The 19,833-nt window shown below is 36.9% G+C and overlaps 1 protein-coding gene across 1 annotated transcript; it reads right to left on the bottom strand.

Annotated features, from left to right (window-relative positions):
- Positions 1–4,945: 4,945 nt before the first annotated feature.
- IRAK1BP1 (interleukin 1 receptor associated kinase 1 binding protein 1) lies at positions 4,946–19,805 on the bottom strand. Its single transcript, XM_019967060.2, has 4 exons — positions 19,415–19,805; positions 12,817–12,882; positions 7,360–7,490; positions 4,946–7,253 (listed from the first exon to the last, which is right to left on the bottom strand). Exons 1-4 carry the CDS (start codon positions 19,727–19,729, stop codon positions 6,983–6,985), a joined length of 783 nt encoding a protein of 260 aa, XP_019822619.2. The 5' UTR covers positions 19,730–19,805; the 3' UTR covers positions 4,946–6,982.
- Between the last annotated feature and the right edge of the window lie 28 nt (positions 19,806–19,833).

The following is a 19,833-nucleotide window of genomic DNA, read 5'->3' as shown; positions in this document are numbered from 1 at the left end:
TCAAGATAAATCTGTTTATCAGAAGTTGTAAATTAATTGAATTTCTTAGATGCAGTTTTAGATTGGGTGCCGTCAGAATTTCAAAGCAACTTTCCCTGAGAGTTTGTCATGGCTGGTGTGTGAGCAATGTGTGGCCAAGTATTGCTATCGTTACTCTCAGTGGTGACAGGCAGGGAGGGCCAAGGTCCCCACTCAGAGCTGACCCAGTAAGCTTATGATGAATATAGTTTCCGAAACAATTTAGGAGACCAGTTTAATGACAAAATGTATGTTGTGACAGAGCCACAGACCTCTTTCCCGAGAAAGCTAAACTTTGGAGAAATAAAAGCATGACTATTAGAAAATGTGCAAACACAAAATGAACTCCATCTGTTAACTGGTCACTGAGAAGACCCTCCGCAGAAGAAAATTGAACAGGATGGTCACCATCAGGCATCTTTGCTTTATGCTCTGCTAGGGGGTGGTTATGTAAATAAAAAGTGAACTAAAGCCAAAAAAAAAAAAAAGCCCACAAAAAACAACAGAAACCTCCGCCCACCGCCCCCCCCCCCCCCCACCACAAAACAGGCCATAAGACAATGCCAGGTGAAGGGGAAGTTGCTTTTGAAATTCTGACTGCAGCCACTGTAAAACTTACAACTTTTAATAAACATGTTTAAATCGAATTTGTTCCCATTACTGTTAATTTAACTTTCAAAGCCTATTACAGAAGATCATATTTGTATTTGATTCTGGAATCAGTGCCCTGCATTTCCCGTCCCCACTTCCACATGTACCAACATTCAGGTACTCTGCTATAAACACTATCTTTCTCATTTGGGGATAAAACAGAATAACTGACACAGCTTTTCCTCCTCTCAGCCTTTTATTAGCCAGGTACTAGGAAAAGAGATGTTTAAGACATAACCCTACTTCTGAGGAGTTCATAGTCTTGAGTAGAGATAGATGCAAAATTAGGATGTAATTAATTGGGCTTCCCTGGTGGCTCAGATGGTGAAGTGCCTGTCTGCAATGCAGGAGACCTGGGTTCGATCCCTGGGTTGGGAAGATACCCTGGAGAAGGAAATGGCAACTCTCTCCAGTACTCTTAGCTGGAAAATCCCATGGACAGAGAGGCTTGGTAGGCTACAGTCCATGGGGTCGCAAAGAGTCGGACATGACTGAGAGACTTCACTTTCACTTTCAATGTGATCAGTGTAAATTTTTATGTTGTGAAGTATTGGAACTATTTACTTGTTTTTGACTATTTGGTTCAAAATCATTTGTAGAAGGGAAGGAGCAGAGAATCTCTATAGTTAAAAAAATGGGGACACACATATATGCATACCCCTGCCCCACCACCAGATCATAATATGATATTTGGAGGATTTATTTTTAATTCGGGGATCACTTCCTTGTTTCAGGTAGATTTGTACTTTCTTCTGCCACCTAGGCTTTTAATATTTTAGTGTGGAAACTAATGTTAGCTTTTGGTTCACTAATTTGTCTTATTAATTGTACCAAGCATTATGAAGCCCCGATGATAGGTCTTAAACTCTGTGTAGCAAATATGTTTTTGATTCGTCTTTTCTGCATTTTCACTGTTATAACAGAACCACCTTACATCTGAAGTCCAGAACCAGCATTTGTTCATGTTGAGGTGGGACTGGTGATCATCCACAAATAACATAGCTATCTGGGACTACTTGTTGGTTGGGACGTTGAAGCCAGAGCTCCAGAGAGTGACTCAAACATAATGCCCCCCTGCCTAGTAGGTTATGTGCTCTGCTGTGCTCAGTCCTGTCTGACTCTTCCTGACTTCATGGACTGCAGTCTACCAGGCTCCTCTGTCCATGGGAAATCTCCAGGGCAGAATACTGGAGTGGGTCGCCATGCCCTCCTCCAGGGGATCTTCCCAACTCAGGGATCGAACCCAGGTCTCCCAGGTGGATTCTTTACTGTCTGAGCCACCAGAGAAGCCAGAATATACTGGAGTGGGTAGCCTATTCCTTCTCCAGGGATCTTCCTGACACAGGAATCGAACCGGCGTCTTCCTGCATTGCAGGCAGATTCTTTACCAGCTGAGCTACCAGGGAATTCCCAGTTCAGTTCAGTTCAGTCGCTCAGTCGTGTCCGACTCTTTGCAATCCCATGAATTGGGAGTTCACTCAGACTCACGTCCATTGAGTCGGTGATGCCATCCAGCCATCTCATCCTCTGTCGTCCCCTTCTCCTCTTGCCCCCAATCTCTCCCAGCATCAGAGTCTTTTCCAATGAGTCAGCTCTTCCCATGAGGTGGCCAAAGTACTGGAGTTTCAGCTTTAGCATCTTTACTTCCAAAGAACACCCAGGGCTGATCTCCTTTAGAATAGACTAGTTGGATCTCCTTGTAGTCCAAGGGACTCTCAAGAGTCTTCTCCAACACCACAGTTCAAAAGCATCAATTCTTCGGCGCTCAGCTTTCTTCACAGTCCAACTCTCACATCCATACATGACCACTGGAAAAACCATAGCCTTGACTAGACGGACCTTTGTTGGCAAAGTAATGTCTCTGCTTTTCAATGTGCTATCTAGGTTGGTCATGATTTTCCTTCCAAGGAGTAAGCATCTTTTAATTGCATGGTTGCAATCACCATCTGCAGTGATTTTGGACCCTTAAAAAATAAAGTAAGCTACTGTTTCCCCATCTGTTTCCCATGAAGTGATGGGACCAGATGCCATAATCTTCGTTTTCTGAATGTTGAGCTTTAAGCCTACTTTTTCACTCATCTCTTTCACTTTTATCAAGAGGCTTTTTAGTTCCTCTTCACTTTCTGCCATAAGGGTGGTGTCATCTGTATATCTGAGGTTATTGATATTTCTCCCAGCAATCTTGATTCCAGCTTGTGCTTCTTCCAGCCCAGCATTTCTCATGATGTACTCTGCATATGTTAAATAAGCAGGGTGACAGTATACAGTCTTGACGTACTCCTTTTCCTGTTTGGAACCAGTCTGTTGTTCCATGTCCAGTTCTAACTGTTACTTCCTGACCTGCATACAGGTTTCTCAAGAGGCAGGTCGGGTGGTCTGTTATTCCCATCTCTTTCAGAATTTTCCACAGTTTATTGTGATCCACATAGTCAAAGGCTTTGGCATAGTCAATAAAGCAGAAACTCCTTAACAGGTTATAAAAGAATATTCTTCTTATAATAAAATACTACAAATAATCCCTCTTGAAAAGTGTCTATTATCTCACCCTGAGAAAAATGTTTGACTTGCATTAGCCACTGTGAATTCTAGTCTTTTAACATAACCAAATATGATTAAGAGATTTAGGCCACAACAGATTACAGCTATCAGAAACTATTTGGCTGCAAATATAATATTAATAAAATAATAAATGCTTGTTATTTTAATTAAACTAATTTATGTAGTTTTTTATGGAATGAATAATGAAGCATTTGTCTCCCAAATAATTCTGTACTGTAGATAATGTGTTAACTCCCACTTTTGACCTAATAATTCATTTTTTTTTTTCTTTAGGCTAGTGAGAAAAATTCCTCACTATCAAATTCTTATCAAGTCTGACAGAATTGGGATATCCTAAACCTACATTTCCAAAGAGGACATAATATTACTTATGGAATATGAGGTACAGAATCTTGGGTTAAAAAATATTTTTGTAGGTCTTATTTATTTTCATTGAACTCAAGTTAACTGTCAAATAAGAATACTGATAAAAGTAAGGTAAATTGCTACCACCAAAAAATGTAATCTTAGTCACTGGGAATTTGCTGTATGACTCGGGGAGCTACAACCGGGGCTCTGTAACAACTTTGAGGGGTAGGGTGGGGAGGGAGGTAGGAGGGAGAGTCAGGAGAGAGGGGACATATGTATACCTATGGCTGGTTCATGTTGATGTGTGGCAGAAACCAACACAATACTGTAAAGCAATTATCCTTCAATTAAATTTTTAAAAATGTAAGTTTTAGTATGTAGCTGAATGGAATCCTATTTTATCAGTAATATTCAGAAACCTTATTTTAATAGTATTTCCTTCTAAAAAGGAGCTTGGAACATAGTGGGTGGGTCTGTTTCAGTTCAGTTCAGTCGCTCAGTCATGTCCGACTCTTTGCAACCCCATGAATCGCAGCACGCCAGGCCTCCCTGTCCATCACCAACTTCCGGGGTTTACTCAGACTTATGTGCATCGAGTCAGTGATGCCATCCAGCCATCTCATCCTCTGTCGTCCCCTTCTGCTCCTGCCCTCAATCTTCCCCAGCATCAGGGTCTTTTCAAATGAGTCAGTTCTTCGCATGAGGTGGCCAAAGTATTGGAGTTTCAGCTTCAGCATCAGGTCTGTTTCAAATATTCTAATTAGAAAGAAATTTTCTTTCAGAAAGTAGCAATTATAATTTTTTGATTTCTCGAAAGATTTTCTTTAAAAGGAAGTAAAGAATTAAGTTCAGTATAGGTTATTCTAGCAGACTTTGTGGCATAGATCCCCTAAGTAATTCATTGTGAGACTCCGGTATCTGCCATATTAATAAAATTGCTATTAACTGACAACTAAACTTGATACTCTTAAAGTGTACAGGTCATACATAAACCAGTCCAATCATTGAAGGATTTCTGTTCTTACATACTCTATACAGTTGTAGGACTGCCCATTTTGTAGGATTGTTTTTTGAAGCAATGTCTGTAAAAATGCCTGTGAATCCTAAAAAGTGCATGCTAACTTAAAATTTGTTTTTAGGTATTGATATTTCTTGCTAAGTTGAAAACCTTCTTTACCAAATATGATGGAATCAAAAATATAATGCAGCCATGGCTAAGAAAAATCACTCCCTGTGACTAAATTTTATTGAGTATGAACAAATTTTTTCTTGATATAGACTCAATTGTACTTTTTTACTCAAGTGGATAAATGAATGCTACGATATAATCTAACTTTTTTTGGAAATAAAAATTCAACATACGTTTAACTGATTTTCTGATATGTTTATTTTTAATATGACTATTTAAAAATTCATCTTAATGGAAGACTTGGAAAAGGCAGATTTTACTTGGGTTGACAATAATCAAAGAATGCAGTTGACAGAGTGGTTCCTGCTGCTGCTGCTGCTAAGTCGCTTCAGTCATGTCCGACTCTGTGCGACCCAGGCAAGAACACTGGAGTGGGTTGCCTACCATTTACCAAATGACTGTTATGTACTAGGCATTATTTTTTATTGTCTTACATTTATCAACTTTAATCCTTATAGTAACACTGCAAGATAGATATTAGCCTCATTTCACTGGTGAAGAAAGAGAAGCTTAATTAAAGTGACTTGCCAAGTTTTTATAACCGGTTTATATGCTCAGCAGATATTTGAGAACCTACTCTGTGCTGGCCCTGTCACTATGCAGAGACCGAGAATGCAGTTGTGAATGAGAAAGACAAGATCTCCATTCTAAGAAGCTTACACTCAAGTGGTATAATCAGGATTTTAAAATAGCGGCATCAGATTCTAAAGTTCTTCTTCTCAGCTTCCATATTCCCTCCCACTAAGGATAGTACAGAAGAGATGGAGAAGTGGTTTTTAGTGCCACTTAAGAAAGTGGGTGGGGATGGAAACTGCATACTGGATTATGTTATAGGAGAGAAATATTGGCATATGAGTGTCAAGAATTATCAGGAAAAAAAAAAACCCAAGGGCCTAGCTGTGTGGTGGGGAATGGTAAGCCTGTGCAACACGACAGACTTGTTTTCTGTAGATACACTTTAGACAGTGTATATTGCAATAGCAGTGACGTACTTGCTGATGGCCTTAAGGATCATCTCAGTGTATGGCTCTGCGCTGTCCAACATGGTAGCCACTACCTACTTATGGCTTTCAAGTCCCTGAAATGTGGCTAGTGAAACTAAGGAACTGAAGGTTAAAAAAAGTTTTTTTTTTTTTTAATTTTAAAAACTGACACTTGATTCAGTTACTAGATCTTTAAGTGTGTCTGGAACAACACAGGTATGTGAACCTATTTTTTTCTGCCTATATTTTAAGAAAATTATATACAGATCAAGTATTTGTGATGAAAATTTAGCATATGAATTGAGATGTGCTGTAATATAAAATACACACTGGATTTTGAAAACACGATAAAAAAGAATATAAAATACCCATTATTTAGAAAATAGTTACATGCTAAAATGATATTTTGGATATGCTAGGTTATTTAAAGTATTAAAATTAGTTTCAACTGTTTTTTACTTTTTAAAAAATATGCCTACTAAGAAATTTTAAATTACATACATGGATTGCATTATATTTGTACTGCAGAAAGCTGGTATAATCAAAGGAGTCCTGGTGAAGACAGTCTGGTCCATATATTACCTTTTATTTCTGGCATCAGAATATTTTCTTAGTATACATCATTATCCTTTTATCAAAAGTTATATATTGCTCATTGTTCTAAGAATGAATGTTGTGCAAGTGTGAAAGTGAAAGTGTTAGTCACTCAGTTGTGTCTGACTCTGCAACCCCATGGACTGTAGCCCAGCAGGCTCCTCTGTCCATGGGATTCTCCAGGCAAGAATACTGGAGCAGGTTGCCATACCCTTCTCCAGGGGAACTTCCCAACCCAGAAATCGAACCCAGGTCTCCTGCATTGTAGGTGGATTCTTTACTGAGCTACCAGAGAAGCCCATTGTTCTAAGAATGAATGTTAAGAATCATGTTAATAACTGTGTCAACATTTCTTTCCAGAGTAGAAATATAAAATTATTTACACATGCACTTATATGACTGTCCGTATACAAGTGTATCTAACACATTTGTTTCCAGAATATTTCCCGTAATAAGTTTTTGAAAACAGAAAGTAAATGTTAAGTATTCTGTGGAACTATATTCAAGGATTGACAGGCTTGGGGGTAAAACACTTTATTATATACTATACAATATATATATTTAGGACAAAAGCAAACATTATAAAAAGTATAAAAATAGACAAAAAAAGATACAAACACAATATATTTTGGTCAGAATTTCAGATGTGTTTTTTTTTCTTCTCTCTCCCCTTTACTTCAAAAGTTATAAATACTTTGGCAGCAGCGTGTGTTGTTGCACTTTTGATTTTTTGTTGTACGGTTAATGAACTTGAAAGTCTAGATGATTGGGGATCATCTATTTGGCCTTCCCATTCTTTTGTTTCTTCTTCTTTGATTATTAAAGGTTTTCCTAGAGTTTGGCCAACAAGGTTACAGACTTCTTGAGCTTTGCGCCGTGCGTTTTCTACAGCAGCAAGACAGGCTTGTCGTCTTAGGAATTAAATGCAGAGATGATTAGTAAGACATTCAAAAACTGTAGGATGGAACAGTTTTGTTTAATTAGTTGATAAGTCATTGAAAGATGTGCTTAACTTACCGAAGGTTATCAATAGAACCTGGCATATGATAGAACTGGGGTTGGCTGATGACAACAGAGCTATCTAGCTTTTCAACAAGAAAGTTACAGATATTTTGCATTTTTCCAAATTCAGTAAATGTAATGCAGACCTGTAAATGAAATAACAGTTGAAATTATTTTCATTTCTGATTTCAGTTTTTTTTTCTACATGTGAGTTAAAAAAAAATAAAGACATTACAGTGAGGTCATTTTATAGTATGTAACAGATAAGAAAGGCCTACTTGGTACTTATAACCAAATTTTGTTATTGAATTTATTTTTGCTTATGAATTTTTTAATTTGTTTAATGTTGACTTGAACATTTTAAAATTCATTTTAAATCAGTCAGGGACTTTTTTATGAAACAGAGTTGGGGGGCTTCCCCTTCAATTTTATTATTTGGCTAAATTCTCTTAGCCTGATAAATGTTTCATGACTCTTTAGACATTAGCTAGCTTCCTGATTAGCGGTAATTACTTCATGCTCCACTGCTGTCAGTGAGGTATGCTTCTTCATCCAATAGTTATTTTCAGATCTATATGCAGAAGCTCATCTATTTCATTATGCCATCTGCCTTTAACTATGTAGAAGCAGTTCTTATATATTCAGCAATACTTGAAAACTGTAGTCTTTAAACATTCTATGGAAGAAAACTAAACCTTTTCCTAAGGAAACTTTATACAAGCTCAGTATGTAAAACAATAAAGTACAGGTACTGAAGTACTTTATGTAAAATATATAATACTTTATGTAAAATATGTAAAACAATAATGTACAGATACTTAAGTACAGGCTGGAGTAGCAAAGAGTCATCTTATACAATACAGAACAGTTGCCTTTCATCATAAATGTTAACCATGGAAGACTGATGTTCTGACTGGTTTCAATACTTACTTTGGATTAATTTGCTCTTTTTTCTAGTTTCTTAAGGCAGAAGCTTAGATTATTTATTTCAGATTTTTCTTCTTTTTACTATATGCATTCAATGCTAAAATTTCTAAGCCCTGCTTTCGCTGCATCTCATAGTTTTTGATAGATTTTATTTTCATTTTAATTTAGTTCTAAACATTTAAAAATTTCTCTTGGGATTTCTTCATTGATCCACATGTCATTTAGAAGTATGTTGTTTAATCTCCACATACTTGGGGATTTTCCAATTATGTTTCTGTTACTGATTTCTAGTTTAATTCCATTGTGATCAGAGAGCAGACATTATGTTATCTATCCTTTTAAATTTGTTAAGGTATAAGTTTTGGCCTAGAATGTATTTTAGGGGTGAGGGGAGCAGAGAAAGGTTTACTGCAGAGCCAAGTATTGAGAACGGGTGGCTTATTCTTGAAAGACCCAAATTCCAAATGTGTGCTATCTTGGTGAATGTTCCATGAGAGCTTGAGAAGAATTCTGTTTTGGGGGAAGTAATTTATAGATTTCCATTTTGTTGTTGTTTTTTAGTCATTAAGTTGTGTCTGACTCTTTGTGAACCCATGGCTCCTCTGTCCATGGGATTTTCTAGACAAGAACACTGGAGTGGGTTGCCATTTTCTTCTCCAGGAGATCTTCTTGATCCCGGGGGCCGATGGAACCCATGTTTCCTGCTTGGCAGGTGGATCTTTACCACTGAACCACCTGAGAAGCCCCGTAGATGTCCATTATATCCAGTCAATTGATGGTATTGTTAAATTTAACTAGGTCCTTACTGATTTTATGCCTGCGGAATCTGCCCCTTCTTTTTAAAGTGACTTTCCTTTTTTAAAAAATTATTTATTTGGCTGCATCAGGTCTTAGTTGCTGTACACAGGTCTTCACTGCATCATGTGGAATTTTTTGTGTGGTGTATAGTCTGTCTAGTTGAGGCCCACAGGCTTAGTTGCTCCATGGCATATGGGATCTTAGTTCCCTGACCAGGGACTGAACCCATGTCCCCTGCACTGCCAGGTAGACTCTTAACCACTGGACCACCAGGGAAGTCCCTGAATCTGTCCCTTTTTGATAAAGGAAGTTGGAGACTCCAACTATGATGGTGGGCTCATCTATTTCTCCTAGAGGTTCTATTAGTTTTTGCCTGATGTAGTCTGACACTCAGGAGAATGCATATTAAAGACTGTTATTATTTTTTGGCTGTGCCACTGTGTGGCATGTGGGATCTTAGTTCCCTGACCAGGGATTGAACCCTGCACTGGAAGCACAGAGTCTTAACCACTGGACCACCAGGGAAGTCCCCATGGATTATTATGTTTCTTGGAAAACTGCCCTGTATCATTACATAATACCCTTCTGTATCCTTGATAACTCCCTATTATGAAGCCTGCTCTGTCTAAAATTACAATAGTGACTCTTGCTTTCTTTTGCTTAGTGTTAGCATGATTAATTTTTTTCCATGGCTATCTATATATGTCTTTATATTTAAAACAGATTTCTCATAGATAACATATAGTTTGGTGGTGTTTTTTGATCCACTGTGACAATCTGTCTTTTAATTGCTGCATTTAGACCACTGATGTTCAAAGCATTACTGATACAGCTGGATTAATATCTACCATATTCTTTACTGTTTTCTATTTGTTTCCTTTGTTCTTTTTTCTAAGTTCTGTCTTCTGCCTTTTGTGATTTTAATTGAGCATTTCATGGTTTCTTTTTTTTTCTCCTTTCTTAGCATATCAGCTATATTTTTTAAGCTTTTATTAGTGATTTCTCTAAAGTACATAATACATATTTACAACAAATCCAAGTCTACTTTAAATAACACTTGGACACAACTGAAGTGACTTAGCAGCAGCAGCAGCAGCAGAATACCACTTTATGGGTTGTATAACTATGACAACAAAATAATCCTAAGTATTCCACCCCATCTCTTATATCATTACTGTCATTCATCTCACTTATACATCAGCATGCGTGCGTGCTAAGTTGCTTCAGTTGCGTCCGACTCTTTGCGACGCTATGGACTGTAGCCTGCCAGACTCCTCTGTCCATACTCCAGGCAAGAATACTGCAGTGGCCTGCATGCTCTCCTCCAGGGGATCTTCTTGACCCAGGGCTCGAACCTGTGTCTCTTATGTCTCCTGCATTGGCAGGCAGGTTCTTTACTGAGCCATGGGGAAAGCCCCTTAAATTATTTAATGTGATTATTGATATGGTTATATTTAAACTTCTGATCTTGCTATTGATTTTCTATTTGTCTCATATTTTCTTTGTTCCCCTCTCCCCATTTTCTGCCTTTCTGGGAAGAGATAGAGTATATTTTTTATTCTATTTGATATCCTTCATTGGTTTCTTTACTGTAACCTGTAGTTACTTTAGTGTCTGCCTTAGAGTTTACAGTATATACATGTTTAATTTATCTCAATCTACCTTCAGGAGATACACCATTTCACACATAAGAAACTTTAAATATTATACTTCTCTTTCTCCCTTCATGCTATTGCTGTTGTATGTTTTACATATGTTATAATCCCTAAAGTTCACCATTATCATTTTTATTTAAACAATTATTTTTATATAGGTGTAGAGTTATAGAGATATAAGAAAAATATCAAATCTACCTATGTAGTTACCATTTTCAGTGTTCTTCATTTCTCTCTGTAGAGTCCTATTCCTTTCTGGTACCATTTTCTTCCACCTACCCAAATCTGTTTAACATTCCTTGGATTGAAGGTCTATGGTAATGAATTTTTTCAGCTTTCTGAAAAAGTCTATAATTGGCCTTTGATTTTGAACAATATTTTTGCTGAATATAGGGGAAATATAAGATAGGAAAAATATGATTTAAATGCACAAATCAAATATAAGTATGATTTATACATTGGACAAGGAAATGGCAACCCACTCCAGTATTCTTGCCTGGAAAATCCCATGGACAGGAGCCTAGCAGGCCACAGTCCATGGGGTCACAAGAGTTGGACACGACTTAGCAACTAAAACCACTAAAACCACAAACCACGTATAAAGTATTTCACAACAAAAATGAAGAGTTGAGAAAAGATTAGATGAGAAATATTATGGAAAATACCTGAAACATGGAAACGTGCAAGGAAAAGGAGAGGGAAAACTGTTTATACTACTTTTCCTATAGACTTTTTAATAGACTTTTATTGAATGCTTATCGTGTCCCAGGTTTTTAAAATCTCTCCAACACTGAAACTGTAACAAGAAAACAACATAAGAAGTGGAAAGACAGATAAAGGAATTGCAAAGCCAAGGTTTTACTTCAACATTTCCCAGGTGGATCCCTAAAATCATCATCACTGTTGTTGTTTAGTCACTAAGTCATGTGCGGACTCTCTGTGACCCCGTGGACTGCAGCCATTGGATTTCCCAGGCAAGAATGCTGGAGTGGGTCACCATTTCCTTCTCCAGGGCATCTTCCAGAGCCAGGAATTGAACCTGAGGTGGCTACGACGTCTCCTGCATTGCAGGTGGATTCTTTATTGCTGAGCCAACAGGGAAGCCCAAAATCATTATAAGTATTTTTAAAATTCCTTCAGATAGTTAATATTTAAGTGAAAAAATTACAAATTTATTCAAGTAAATATAGGGACAACAGTGTATTATGATAATTACTAACTTAAGAGGTAAGAAGCCAGGATTCTAATTTCCATTCTAATTCTTGTAATATGATCTTTAAAAAGTCTGAGCCTAAGGTATCTTAGCCTAAAGCCACACCCTTAAATTTAGGAAAAATAATATATTATCTGCCTGAAGGTAGGACCAGGTGATTTCTTGAGGTATTTTCCACCTCTAAAGGCAAAGGTTCTCTGATTGGACTAACAACAGTCCATTTTAATCTACTCTTGTTTGTTTCCTGTGGCAAGGAGGCGGTATGACTAAGCACACACTCTAAGAAGTTTGGAATCAAAGAGACAGCGGTATTTTAAGCTGGTTGTAACTACTTATAACATACTCTGATTTCATAAAGTCCTGATCATAAAATCTTTGAAGATAAGTAAAAAGCTCAACAGTTGTAGGAACTCAATGTTTTCATTAATTGTGTGTAAAAAAATACACAATTTTTTCAATTTGTGCAAAGGTTGAGTAGTTTTTATTTTTAAATAAATCTTAACACAAAATAGTCTTGTGAAATAAAAGAATGTTGAAGTCTTTCAATCCTTTATGCTATGACTATTAATTTGCTATTTATCTGAGGAGAAGAAATTTTTCCTCTGTAGTGTTTCTTCCTGTTGACTACATGATAACATTATGAAAATTTTGTTCAGATTAAATGCTACTTCCCTCTTGCTATTTTTATTCCATTTCAAAACAATTTCCCTTAAATCTCACCCAGATATGTTAACACCAAAAATGATTTTGAGAAAAACGATCTTTTATCAACACCATGAGAAGTATTTCTCCTGTACTTGACTTTCAAGAATAAAATTAAATGCAAATTGTCCCCACAAAGTCATGCTGTTTCCAAGTATTTGTGAAGATAACACATACCTCTGCTTCCATGTGATAAGCATTTTCTAGCCTTTTAAAATCCTTTGTCACAGTTACATTTTCTGACTGAAACAGAAAGTACAAGAATATGATTACTAAATGTTTGGCTACTAAATGCAATTACTCTAAAACATAAAGTATAAACCTGTACTTATTAAAATCAGAATAACAAAATATGTGAAAAGAACTGGCTTGCCTAATGCTTTAAAACTTTCCTAAAAAAAAAACAAATTCAGAAACCTAAAAATATTTGCTGATATTTCATAATTGTCATTCCACTTGTAATTTTTACATTAGCTAGTTCAAAAAGTATGAACTTAGGGTAATATATATCTGAAGCATTATTTGTACATAAAACATTCTGAATGTTGTAGGGATGTTAGAGTTTATAAAATGTTTAACTTACAAACAATACTAATTTACTGAACACATATAGTATATAACTTTGGGCAAGTTACTCAACTTTTTGAGACACAGTTTCCACACTTATAAAATTGTGTTACACTGTGAGGTAGCAGGTAGAGGGGCCACAGGCTGAGCCACTGGAGTTTGTCGGGCTGAGCAATTGGAGCTTGTCTCTCCCTCCCCCAACATTTCCGGGAAAAAGATAGTGGCAAGAGCAGAGAGGAACTAAGCCCTGCTGGAGGAAAAAGATGACCACGTCTTTCATCTTCAGGAAAAGGAGACCTCCCTGACTGTACATGTGCAGAAAAGTTCCTAGGAGGTCAACAAAGAAGGGGGTACTTCTTTGTTTTGCCAACCCCTCAGAGACCCTTGTGCTGGAATCCATGTTGGCCAAAAGATTCATGCCCACATTGGACAGGGCCGAGTCAGATCAGATATGGGAAATAAGCAAGATAATTGGCTAGAGGAAAACAAAGACCTGGAAGAAGGCCCCTATTTAAGCAATTCAAACCACACCTTTAGCGCGCCTCCTTAGCAAAGATGCCCTGACTCTTCTCTGAGTGTGTAGCTCTCTTTACTTCTGTCCTAAATAAACTGCTTTTCTTTGTGCTCTTTCACACGTATGGTGCTTCTAATAATCTCTGCTTGTTTTACAACCTTGGTCTCTTAGTAACATTCTTTTTTCAAAGAGGTCAAGGGCCAGGGCTCTGCTTCTCGTCAGTAGCCCCTAGTGGTCTAGCGGTCAGGATTCCTGATTTTCACCCAGCCAGCACAGGTTTGATTCCCAGGCAGGAAACTAAGATCTTGCTTCAAGCTGCCACTGACTGCTGCTCGCTCTGAGATCACATTGAACTGATCTGAGGATTTAATGAAAAGTTGTGAATAAAATGCTTGACACAGAAGGCACTCAGCAAACAGAGATGCAATACCATTATGATATAAACATTTCCTGAAATATTGGACCTAAGCCAGCCTATTCTTAGAAAAGTAACATTAATGCTTTTTGATTCTCTGGGTAAGTACAGGGTATATAATTCTGATAAAAAATTGAACTTATTTATGTTTCAAAAGGGTTTTAAAATTTAGTGAAATGAATTCTTGACTTACTCCCACTCTTGGGGACAGGCAGAACCTATATTTTATAAATGTTTGTATCTTTAAAATATATGCTAAATAAAGATGATGATTCTCAATCATTTAATTATGTTATTTGGTAAAGGATTTAGATGCACATTAATTTTAAGATATACACTAATTTCAAGCCATTTATAGACCTAGAAAATTCTAAAAAGCTTTAACCTGAAAATCTGAACTTAAGTTCCAATTATAGCTCTGATGTCAGTTTCAATGAAAATATTAATTCATTTTTGTGATAATATTTATCATGGTAATAATTATTCACTGTAGAAAATTACAGTATTGATACATATAAACTAAACCAATGCTGTATACATTGCTTAAAGTTGAAAACATGAAACTTGATACATGAAACGTGTCAGTTAGTATTCTTTTATGACATGTAAACATATCTTCTATTTTCTTAGATGTCTTTTTTCAGTTTTTCCTCACTTCACTTGATAAATGTACATAAGACTTCTGACAGAAAAATTATTAGAGAAATAATTTTAGGAAAGGTAGCAGAAAAGAAAGTATCTTTTATTGTTTCACTTAACATTATAGTTTTTATAAAAATAATATACACTAATTAATGAATATCTAATACTAGAGAAAGAATAGTCTCCAAGCCCCTTATGTTAATATTTCAGTAAACATTTAATTAAGTCATCTATCCATGCACATAAAAATTTGTAATCTATGTATAGAATTTTTTATAAATGAAATTATACTCTACATGCTGTTCTGTAAACTGTTAATAACTTCTACTTTAGAAAAATTTAAAGTCTACAGAAAAGTTGCCAAGATAGTATAGAGTTCCATATACCTCAGTTTCAGGTTTTTCTGATGTAATCATTTTTTTATTACTATGGTACATATCACTGCAGTTCAGTCGCTCAGTCTTGTCCAACTCTTTGTGACATATACACATATATCCACAACTGTTTCTGCATCTATCCATCTGATATATACTAAGCTAAACATGAGTTCATACTGATGTTTCTAACTCTAATTAAGAACCAGAGAGTTCATTCTAACCTTCCTTTCTTATCTGTAATTTCCTCTCCAGTAGTTAGAAACCTCATTTCCCTCAGCCACCAACCACCTGTTTTTCAAGCCTACTATACATATAAAGCAGTTTCAGAACTGTAAACCTTGGAAAAAACATTTACTAACTAGAGTACAGAGTTTATATATCTTTCATCTTTATCATTAGTTTCTAATAAAATATAATTTTCCAAACTGACTTAGGATACTCTGCTCACCTTCTGTCCCCACATTCAGTGCAATTATGTCATTCATTTGTAACAGAGTTAGGTTCATTTGTCACAGTCTGGGTTCTGTCCTGGAATTGATCTGTTTTTTTTTTTTAATTTGCATAATTAGCGTTCCCTTTTTGTGATTTAGTTTTATGGGTTTTGACAAATGTATTCACCACTCCAGTACCACACAGAGTAATTTTTTCCCCTTGAGAAGTTCCTCTGTGGACCTCCTTTATAGTTAACCACTTTGCCATCAAACAACCTGTCCACCGATTTATGTCCCTATAGTTTTCCCTTTTCCAGAATGTCACATGAATGGATCATAGAATGTAAACCTTTTGAATCTGTTTTTTTCACTTATAATATTTAAGATTTGCCCATGTTGTTCTGTGAATAGCACCTCTTATTGCTGAGTAATTTTCCAATGCATGGATGTAACAGTTATCCATTCTGCTGTTGAAAACATCTTGGCTGTTCCAAGTTCTAAAGTTTTAGTGAGTTATGAATAAACCTGCTATAAATATTCTCGTGCAAATTTATATGTGAACGTAAGTCTTTGATTCTCATGTGGGTTAATGGTTCCTATAGTAAGGCTAACTTTGTAAGAAGCTGTAAGACTGTCTTTCAAAGTGGCCATACCACTTTCTTTGCAGTCTCACCAGCAATGAATGAAAATTTCTGTTGTTCCACATCTTTGCCAGCATATGCTATCATCAATGATACTGGATTTTAGTAAATCCAATACATGCATAATGGTATCAAATTGTGGTTTAATTTGCATTTCTTTAATCACAAATAATGTGGAGGATCTTTTCATGTGTTTCCTTGCCATTTGTATATATTCTTTGGTGAAGTATATGTTCAGGTATTTTGTGCTTTTTAATTGAGCTATTTGTTTTCTTATTGTTGAATCAACCATAAGATCAAATAAAGCAGTACTTTTTATTTTTAAGGGGACTTTTATTTTTAAGGGCTTTAAGTACAGTAACGTACCCATTTAGGAGAAAACAAAACCCTTTTCCTTATACCAAAATAAATTCCAAATGTAGTAAATATTTAATGTACTATAAAGGGTCCCTAAAAAGTCCAGGAAATATTAGTTAATAGTTATGTAGCTTCAGGCTTGCGAAGGACCCAATAAGCATTACACCAAAGTCAGAAAACTTTTTTTTTGCAGGAGAAATGTTTATTTGAAATGAAAAACAATAAAAACAGTAGTACTTTAACCAACATATGAAGCAGAACAAGAAAACAATAAAAACAGATTATATTAGTTCTTATAAATTTGGGGATTTAAAAAACTCTTATCATTTAGCTTTAATTTCATGAGAAGCTTTTCTTATGAAGAAAATAAAACTTCGAAGAGTTTAAGTGATTTACTAGAAGACTCAAAAATATCGTGAAAAATTGTACTAGTAAGAGAATTTAAATAAATCTTTAAAATTTTTAATGTTTAATACTGCAAACAAGGTTACATGGCAAATACTAAATTGGGAAAATTTTTGCAATATATGAGAGACAGTTACTGATAATTTTTAAAGTTCTCATAAATTTCAAAAGGGAAGATAACAGAAAAACAGGAAATTATTTAAAATGCAGTGATCAGGAATGTTTAATAAGTATTTTATGGTTGAATGAGTAAATATTGCTTGGAACTTTAAAACATTTTTCCATAAAAACACTCAAAATGAGGTCATGCCTTCACAGGTGAAACTATATATAACCATAAAATTATATATGATCTATATGATAGCTGAATAGTTTATTAAAAACCATTTTCTAAGTAGACATTATGTGAAGAGTATGAAACATAACCCATCAATACAAAGCAAGCAAGAGACAAAATGATCTCCACTCTGGAGAGGTTTAGAATATGGAGGAGAGACAAGGAGAGCAGTAATTATAAAGTGATACATTTTATTAAGGGTGGTGAATGGGGTATGGTACACAGGGAGTAGTGTAGGAAAAAAGTGCTCAAGAAGTGAACTTGGGCTGGTTTTTAAAGGAAAAAAGAGGGAAGTCAGTCTATGAGGCCAGGAGATGACAGGAAATGACAAGAGTTAAGCTCCATCTATTAAGCGAAAAAGTTTGGAATATGAGGGGCCTTTTAATCAGGGGAGTGATGTTTATAAACACAGATTTTAAAGTTTAAAATGAATAAAGATTTTGTGAAGACTCATTAAATTCACCCTGAAATGTAATATAAATGATTTTATTTGCATTTTCTACTGAACAAATTATTTACCACTGCTTTCCTCCATCAGCAGAGATAATCTGGAGATTACTGACCTCTGCATGTCTTGAACACTAAGTCTTTAATGTAATTACTTTAAGTTGGATGTAGTGATTGATCCTGTTTTACATATTTGAAGTTGCAGCCATGTGAGCTCCATATACATTTTAAGCAAAAAACTTAAGAATTAGTTATATTATTCAAATACGTCTGCAGCACTGGCAGCAGTTTTGGGGAGAAAATATATTTCTATATATTAAATTCATTTTATTCACATAATTTATAATTAGCAGCAGATCCTTCTAAATTGTAAAATCATTTAGAGACATCTTTTCAATATGACTTTTAAAATAAATCTATGTTTATAAATGCAATCTATGTTTATAAGTACAAATAAAACTTCTTAAAATAAAGACTTGCTTTTTCAGGGTGTGTCATTTCTAACAAGAGCACTTTTAAGAACTCAGTGTTTCGGGGACCACAAATCACAGCTCTGGCCTTCAGGCTACTCTGTAATAGGAGGGATCTGAGATAGCCTATGAAGTCTGTGCTTTCTAATTCTCTTTCATTCTAATTACCTGGAGCCTAGGCTAGTTGAAAGAAATCTAGATTTCGGTTTTCAGAATACAGGAGTTCAAATATAACCCGGGGTGTTCAAAGCATTATTTAACCTCCTTAAATCTGGAAAGTGGGGATGCTAAAACCTGCTTAACAGGGGTGTTGTACGAATTAAATAAGACTCATTCTTTTTTTTTTTTAAAAAGTGGGCTTAGGGCAAGATTTATTTAAGGATTTGTTTCAGGAACATCTCTGGTAAGAAGAGGTATTTCATATATGTGGCATGTACAATATACTGGCTTAATTTTCTTTTTTAAGCTAAAACTAAACAATTCGGAGAAAATTTTGAGTCTTTATAAAACGAAAATGGGTACAATATTCCCCCTATCCCGCCCCAGCCCCATATTACTTTTTGCGAAAAATACCAAAGAATCACTTCATGTAAAGCTTTCCCAGGCTGGGAGGAGGGGTGCAGAATAAAAACAAAAAAGTGATTCAGTATCTAGCACACTACTTATGCAAGCATTTACATCTTACTGTTTGAAGCTTAACAGTTCGTCATTTCAAGGTTAAAACAAATTACTGCAACAAGTGATACCAAATAAAACCCCACTCAATTTTAATTATTTTGTTTTGCAAGTCACTGCGGCTGATAATTACTTTCCCCTAGAAGGACGGGCTGGGAAAGATTGAAGGCGAGGGGAGAAGGGGACGACAGAGGATGAGATGGTTGGATGGCATCACCGACTCGATGGATACGAGTTTGAGTAAACTCCGGGAGTTGGTGATGGACAGGGAGGCCTGGCGTGCCGCAGTCCATGGGGTCGCAAAGACTCGGACACGACTGAACGACTGAACTGAACTGAGGAGGATGGGCCAGAGATACACTCTGGCAGGTCCTCGCGGCCCCTCACACCGCCGAAGACACAAAGGTGTCTAGACGCTCAAAACCTTCCCCGCCCCTACCCTCCGCCGCCGGCTTTTCGCGGTCGGGCTGGAAGCTCCTGGCCGGTGGAGCTCTCACCTGCACGCCCTGCTGCCGGAGGCTCTGCGTGATGTAGTCCAGGCGGCGGCAAACGCTCTTCTTGGCCTCGGCCGCCGCCTCCTTGGTGCTGCTCACCCGCACGACCACCTGCGCCCGGTCGGGGCTCGCAGACACCTCCGCGGTGCCGCTGACATGCACCTCGCGGGTGGGAGTTTGGGCTGGCGCTGAGGAGAGAGGGCGGCGGAGGCCGGGCAGCGTCTCTCCACCCGAGAGCAGATAGTTCTCCCGGCCCCTGTCAGCCCAGGGAAGCAATTCCACGAACACCCGCGACTGGGGGGTCTGTTGCAACGACATAGCGATGGCTGCTTGGTTGCCCGTCGCAACTCAGAGCCGACGGCGGCCGAAGGGGTCCAAGAGCCTCAAGGCTGGTGCGGCGCGGCGCAAAGGATGTCGGGATG

Source organism: Bos indicus, chromosome 9 (genome assembly GCF_029378745.1).
Source record: "Bos indicus isolate NIAB-ARS_2022 breed Sahiwal x Tharparkar chromosome 9, NIAB-ARS_B.indTharparkar_mat_pri_1.0, whole genome shotgun sequence".
In the NCBI taxonomy this organism is placed as follows: Eukaryota; Metazoa; Chordata; class Mammalia; order Artiodactyla; family Bovidae; genus Bos; species Bos indicus.
Note: the sequence above shows the minus strand (reverse complement) of the source record. Positions and strands in the feature narration are given on the sequence as shown.

Coding starts and splice junctions, on each gene's coding strand:
- IRAK1BP1 (XM_019967060.2), bottom strand. CDS start 19,729: ATGTCGTTGCAACAGACCCCCCAGTCGCGGGTGTTCGTGGAATTGCTT. Junction 12,883..19,414: donor TCCGGCAGCAGGGCGTGCAG/GTGAGAGCTCCA, acceptor TTTCTGTTTCAG/TCAGAAAATGTAACTGTGAC. Junction 7,254..7,359: donor GGTTCTATTGATAACCTTCG/GTAAGTTAAGCA, acceptor TTAATTCCTAAG/ACGACAAGCCTGTCTTGCTG.